The 7,500-nt window shown below is 37.6% G+C and overlaps 1 protein-coding gene across 5 annotated transcripts in view; it reads right to left on the reverse strand.

The window, feature by feature from the left end:
• Positions 1-6,367: 6,367 nt before the first annotated feature.
• LOC122258372 (BCAS3 microtubule associated cell migration factor) overlaps positions 6,368-7,500 on the reverse strand; it is a 40,548-nt gene continuing 39,415 nt past the window's right edge. For all 5 annotated transcript variants that reach the window (XM_086539252.1, XM_043024256.2, XM_043024258.2 and 2 more), the window contains one exon: positions 6,368-7,500. This exon is cut by the window's right edge and continues 1,299 nt beyond it. In XM_086539252.1, coding sequence (XP_086395378.1) covers positions 6,917-7,500 — 584 coding nt within the window. In that variant the 3' untranslated portion in view covers positions 6,368-6,916.

Raw genomic sequence — 7,500 nt, forward strand, 5'->3', positions numbered from 1 at the left:
TAAAAAATAAAATAAAACAAGATTGGAGTTTTATTTTACTGGTAAAAAGTTGCACACACATACATAAATAGTTTCCTTCCTTGGCTGTTTTGCTAAAGAAATTATGGGAAACACCACTGCTGATGTTTCAAACAATATACAATTAATCATACTGAAAAGCATCAAAGTCATAGTTCACAGACATCGTTAGAACAACCAAATTTGCACCAACCATTACATGAATATCTTTAACAACCAGTAGTAAAACTGATTTGAAAACTAACTACTGATTACTGATATACAAAAATAAAATGTATTTAAAAAAAAAATGACAAAAAAATATGAACACCATGTTTGTAAGGACAACAAAAATAGAATGTGAAAGAAAATTAAACAACAGCAACATGTTAAAATCATGAAAATTGTTTCTGCAGTATTTTCAGATTAAAAAAATCCTCTCATCTGGAAATACCAGCTTAAATCTTTAAAAAACAGCCAGGAAAATTTTATCACAGTTTTTTTCTCTTTTTATGAGTTCTTAAAACAAACCAAATTCTAGACAATGACACCCTATATGTTATGCCAAGCCATCTGAATCTATAATATATATCTTTTGTTGGATTTTGTAAAAATAAAAGTTTTGATCTGTGTTTATCATGAGGAGTTTACACACATTTCAATCTATGCTTTGTAAAAGGATACGAGCTGAAGTATACCATAGTGAATAAGATCTGCGCTGGATCTAAAGGATTTCACACACTTTCAAACTAAGCTTTGTAAAACATCATGACCTAAAATTTATCATAGTTGACAAGCAGCGACCATGGTCATTGAGACATCTGAATATGCAGCAGCAAGAGCTATAACTGTATAAACTGGCAAGTCAAATCATTGTCCAACATCAATGTCCTTAAACTTTAGGAGATTCCATTACACTATGTCAATTAACGGGTTAAACACATTCACCTCCAAAGCCCTTACTAATATTACCTAGTGAAAAGAAAGAAAGAAGGAAAGAAAGAAAAAAGAAAGAATTCATCATAATCAACTCATCATTATATAACCTAAACATACAAAGCCCTTACTTACCTGGTTGAAAGTAAAAAAAAGAAAATTAAATTGACCTACAAACATTTGCCAGCACAAGCAATATTAGGTGAAGGTCCTTCATCATATATCAGTAACAAGAATGATCAATAAAATAGAATAAAATTACTCCTTCATAATTTTCCTGCTGACCTTGAAAGGAATAAAATGTTTTAACAGTTGATTCACACAAATCAAGGGTAGTCTTTGAACACAAACTGTGCCTATCCAAGCACAGTGGTTTATTTTAAACCTCACTACTAACAGCTTTAGCATACATTATGGAAGTATAATATAGCAGATTGAACTTGACTCTTTATGCAGTTACTAGTAAAAGGTGTGAAACTCAATGTCAGCCAATATCTAGAGGATGAAAAGGTAAGTTAAACACAAGCACAGAGATATAATACATTCCAAAATCATCTTAATCAAACACTATTTCACTTCTTTCTTCTGTCCCTTGTTCTCCCTCACTCTTGCTCATCCACTCAAACTCACTCATCATTCATTCATTCACTCACACTATACTCAAGGCCAATTCCCCATGAATATGACTCCTTGGGTAAGCCTACACCCGAGACTGCATTCGTGTTATCATTTGTGATCAAATGATTACCTAGAATTTACCATATTGAAATCATTGTTGACAGCAACCATCTTCTAAAGTGATAGTCTTATTCACAATTACTTATTCCCTAAAATAGAACAAAATTTATTTCGCAAACATTTTGCTAGAAACAATGTTTGTGTATCACATGTTGGCAGGAGCTTTTGAGAAATAATTTGTTGACATTTAATCAATAGATGTTATAATTTTGAAATAGTTAGAGGTACAGCCTTCTAAATGTGACTCCATGAATATCTGTTTGCTCAGAAAGTTTCTAATTGCACAAATATATAATATGTAAAACCTGTCTAATCTTTTTTCCTGAAACACAATTTTTAATACTGTAGGTGCAATTATCTGGCAACTTATTAGAATATGAGCCTAGGTATAGTATAGGCCAGATATTGCTACAGTATGTTTAACCTAACATATGGATGACATTCTCAGTCTAATACTTTTTCACTCTTTCACTCACTCATTCACTAACTCACAAACTCACTCACTGACACTCTCACTCATTGCTCCATGTTTATGTGTGAATGTGAGTGACTTCAAATGAATATTATCATTATCCATGTGCAAGTGTCTGAATGTGTGTCTAGATACATATGTGTATGTCTCTACATGTCCACAGGTTTATGTAAAAGATTTTTTTTTTTCAATTAGATGAGATTTTGATACCTACATATGCAACCATACATTATAAATAGAAATACATATCTAAACCACACTGTGCCATGATGACAGTAAAGGATCAAGTGATGAAGTTATCTCCAAAAATGATATTGGATCAGAATTTATCTAACACTGAAGTCTGCTAGAGATGTTAATGCAAATATGTTACCTCTTATTTACAAGTTACTCTACCAATACATCAGTAGGTGCATAGAAGAATATCCAAAAGACCTTAAACATTCATACCAAAGTCAGGGCACAAAAATGTGATGAGTGAACATCTAACCTGTCTCACCTAAATCTAAGTTTTCCTTAATACCTTTTTGTGCATTTACACACACTTTATTCAGCATTTGTGTTTCTTTAAGAGTCCAATCTATTGCATAGACTTCTGAACTATGAAGTGAAAATGGGGAAGCACATAAAAGTTAGTGCTGAAGTATGTGAGTTTGATGCTGCATGAACATAGTGCTGAAATGATGTATGCTGTGAAGAGACATTGGTGCAAGCTATTTATCAAGTTTTTTTGTTTTTTTTTTAATCGAATATCATCATCATCCTGTAGATATTCCAAAATCTCTTCAAACCGGTTTCCTAACACAAATTAATTCTTAAATTACATCATACAAGTACTGGTCAAAATTGATGCATAACTTTAATACGATAACAGAGAAGAGAAGGAAGAAGGAAAGAGAGTAGAATAAACAAGGAAGACAGAGCAAGTGACTGGATGACAGGAGGCAGAAAGGGGGAGGGGGATGAAAAGGAAAGAATAGGATAGGGTTGATGTAGAGGGAAAAAAATTAAAACAATGGAGAGGAGAGAAGAGAAAGGTGGAGTGGAGGGGAGAGGGAGGGAGGGAGGGAGGGAGGGAGGGAGGGAGGGAGAGGGAGGGAGAGGGAGAGAGGGAGAGAGAGAGAGGGGAGAGAGAAGGGGGGGGAGAGAGAGAGAGAGAGAGAGAGAGAGAGAGAGAGAGAGAGAGAGAGAGAGAGAGAGAGAGAGAGAGAGAGAGAGAGAGAGAGAGAGAGGGGAGAGAGAGAGAGAGAGGGGGGGGAGAGAGAGAGAGAGAGGGGGGGGGGAGAGAGAGAGAGAGAGAGAGGGGGAGGAGAGAGAGAGAGAGAGAGAGAGAGAGAGAGAGAGAGAGAGAGAGAGAGAGAGAGAGAGAGAGAGAGAGAGAGAGAGAGAGAGAGAGAGAGAGAGAGAGAGAGAGAGAGGGGGGGGGGGGAGGAGAAAGAGAGAGAGGAGGGGGGGGGGGAGAGGAGAGAGAGAGAGAGGGGGGGGAGGGAGAGAGAGAGAGAGGGGGGAGAGAGAGAGGAAGGGAGAGAGAGAGAGAGAGAGAGAGAGAGAGAGAGAGAGAGAGAGAGAGAGAGAGAGAAGAGGGTAGAGAGAGAGAGGGGGAAGGGGGGAGGAGAGAGAGAGGGAAGAGGGAAGAGAGAGAGAGAGAGAGAAGGGGGGGGGAGAGAGAGAGAGGAGGGGGAGAGAGAGAGAGAGGAGGGGGGAGAGAGAGAGAGAAAGAGAGGAAGAAAGAGAGAAAGAGAGGAAGAAAGAGAGAAAGAGAGGAAGAGAGAGAGAGAGAGGAAGAGAGAGAGAGAGAGAGAGAGAGGAAGAGAGAGAGAGAGAGAGAGAGAGAGAGAGAGAGAGAGAGAGAGAGAGAGAGAGAGAGAGAGAGGAGAGAGAGAGAGAGAGAGAGAGAGAGAGAGAGAGAGAGGAGGAAGAGAGAGAGAGAGAGAGAGAGAGAGAGAGAGAGAGGAAAGAGAGAGGGAGAGAGAGAGAGAGAGAGAGAGAGGAGAGAGAGAGAGAGAGAGAGAGAGAGAGAAGAGAGAAAGAGAGAGAGAGAGAGAGAGAGAGAGAGAGAGAGGAGAGAGAGAGAGGAGAGAGGGGGAGAGAGAGAGAGAGAGGAAAGAGAGAGAGAGAGAGAGAGAGAGAGAAGAGAGAGGAAAGAGAGAGAGAGAGAGAGAAGAGAGAGGAAAGAGAGAGAGAGAGAGAGAGAGAGAGAGGAAGAGAGAGAGAGAGAGAGAGAGAGAGAGAGAGAGAGGAAGAGAGAGAGAGAGAGAGGAAGAGAGAGAGAGAGAGAGAGGAAGAGAGAGAGAGAGAGAGAGAGAGAGAGAGAGAGAGAGAGAGAGAGAGAGAGAGAGAGAGAGAGAGGAAGAGAGAGAGAGAGAGAGAGAGAGAGAGAGAGAGAGAGAGAGAGAGAGAGAGAGAGAGAGAGAGAGAGAGAGAGAGGAGAGAGAGAGAGAGAGGAAAGAGAGAGAGAGAGAGAGAGAGAGGAGAGAGAGAGAGAGAGAGAGAGGAGAGAGAGAGAGAGAGAGAGAGAGAGAGAGAGAGAGCGAGAAGAGAGAGAAGAGAGAGAGAATGAGGAGAGAGAGCGAGAGAGAGAGGAGAGAGAGAGAGAGGAGAGAGAGAGAGAGAGAGGAGGGAGAGAGAAGAGAGAGAGAGAAGAGAGAGAGAGAAGAGAGAGAGAGAGAGAGAGAGAGAGAGAGAGAGAGAGAGAGAGAGAGAGAGAGAGAGAGAGAGAGAGAGAGAGAGAGAGATGCATGCTTTTCCAACTTATAGCCCACATGAGAATTTTCCATACACAAGAAATATAAAATGCAAAACTCTTCACTCTCTTATCATTCCTTTACACTCCCTCACAGAGATACATAGTACTTGTCTCTAACCAGAAATTCTACAAGAACTTAAAACCAAAGTGAGGAGCCATCACAACCACTAACAAGATGACTGCTTAAAAGAATTTCAAGGTTTGAATTAGGTTTTTATTTTTTTCTAATTTTAGTATGTGAATATGCCCTGCCATGTACATTAAGTAATTTTCTGTACATAGAGCTAAAATCATTAAAAAACAATGACAATGATAATGATGATGATGATGATGATAATAATAATAATAATAATAATAATAATAATAATGATTATTATTATTATAATAATAATAATAGTAGCAGTAGTAATGACAATAATAATGATTATCAAGGTTTTGGAAAAATATTAGGATTTTTCTTTTTAAGCAATACAAATATTACTTACCTTTTACTACTATATACTTAATATTAAATCTCATACTGCTATGCTCTGAAAATGTAGGTAGGTTCTGTATCCTTACTGAAGATGAAATTCAGAAAGTCTGATTTCTTGTTAGACAAGATAACTTATCATATCTTAACTATAATGATGGTCTAACTGTCCATTAATTAATATTTCAGAAATAAAATTATGATCTGTATAATTTGACAACTTAAAATGTATTTTAATACCTTATTGTTAACTCTAGAAAAGAGGAAAAATCTTTGAAAAAAAGACCAAACTAAAAACATGTAATTCAGTTTGAATAAATGTCATTCTGCTGAAGCATCAACTCCTCCTACAACAACCTCATGACTGAATACTCCAATGGTTTCATTTTTCTTTACAACTTCATCAACTAACATTTTCACCAGGACTTGCACAGGTGACCAGTCCATGAAAGCCTAACAAGTCTTACTCCTTGATCATCATTCCATCATGACTCTCACACAATCACATCATTCAGCAAGCATTTACATCACCCTATTGGGTTTATACTGTAGAAAGAAATAAGTGAAAAGTTGAACCTTCTTCACTGTATAATAGCTGTGAGATCTGCCTATATTGGCAAAGCATAAGATCATCAGCTGATTCTACATTATTCCATTCTATTCTGAGTCTTAAAATAAGCAAGGAAAGAGAACCAGACTGATGAATAGAACAGAATTATCTGCAGATAGCTGAGCAGATTCTTCAAACTGATTTCAGTTTGTGGACTGGTTTCTACAAAATTACCAAGAATTATTTATACCTTGTCTGCTCAAAAGATTATCATGCATGAAGTCGTGCTCTTGGCCATCTCCTTCAGTAGACAGATAATCAACTAAAAATCCTGATTAAAATTCTCTTCCTTTTCTTAGTCTCTAGAGATTTGAGGAGAATTATAATTATCATTATTGCTATACAATAAATAGTTGATAACCAAAATGTTTCTATTCTTTTACATAAAACAAAAGGAAGCTTTTGAAATGTATTGCTCTATCAACAACTACCAATGATTGTATGATGTTCATAGAAAGCAATTTCTGCAGCATATATGAACTCGACATATATCAACTAAATTCTTATGAATGAATCAATTACTAATCAAATATTTTTTCCTTTTTTTTCTCTATGTAATTAATCAGTACAATTTATACATTGTTGCTCAAAAAGATAATTTCACATAAAAGCTTTAAATATGCGACAGAATAAAGAAGGCAAATATGTGATAGTTCTATAACATAGGAGATGCACACACAAAGATAAATCTTACTTGAAAAAATAGAATATGCCTCAACAACTGCTGCCAGAATATTAATATCATTCATGTCAAAACCACTTGATATCATCTGTATAATCAATATTTGGTCCTTTTCACTGTGAAGCTTCTTGATAGATTGGCATATATTCTTAAGTAAATAAAAATCAACAACAAGCATCTCTTCTTGTGCATGAGAAGTTCACTAGATCCTTCTAAATAAGAATAAAATTAAATTGTCACTTTTCCTCAAACAAATTTTTTTTTTATCGCCTCTTTTTCTTCTTCTTCTTGGAGGTTGATGTCGCTCTTGGGTTCGGGCTGGCCCCCACATCACTTTCACTTGTGGCAGTTCTTCTGTCATCCGTGCTGGATTCTCCTCTGTCATCACTTGTCTCCCCTCGTTCATCTGTGCTGGTCTCATCGGCTCCAGATGAACGGCTTGTCGGGCAAGTGATTGTAGCTGAGACAACAACACGTCTCCTCAGTCTAACTTCTTCTTCATCATCAGAAGTATCTTCTTTGAAAGGGAACATCTCAGATGCTCGACTTGGCCGTGAGCGTGAGTGAGTGCGGGTCCTTGCCTTGTTTGGCACTGGAGTGTTGTCATCAGAAGAATATGCTTCTTCTAGGGCTTTTGCAAGATCATTGTCATCATGCATAGATCTTAACATGGATTCCTGTGACTGCTCTTTGGGAGCAGCCTCCTCTTCCTGGGTAAATTCAAAATCCTCTAAATTTTGTACAACTGAGTCCTGTGCTTCTTCATATTTTTCAGCTTGAGGTTCATGGAAGCACTCCTTTTTGAAGTCTACAAATTCATCCATTTTCTCACCGGGTTCGTGATATT

The sequence above is a fragment of the Penaeus japonicus genome, unplaced genomic scaffold (assembly GCF_977035675.1).
Source record: "Penaeus japonicus unplaced genomic scaffold, GWHDUDI00000001_assembly GWHDUDI00000008, whole genome shotgun sequence".
Classification (NCBI taxonomy): Eukaryota; Metazoa; Arthropoda; class Malacostraca; order Decapoda; family Penaeidae; genus Penaeus; species Penaeus japonicus.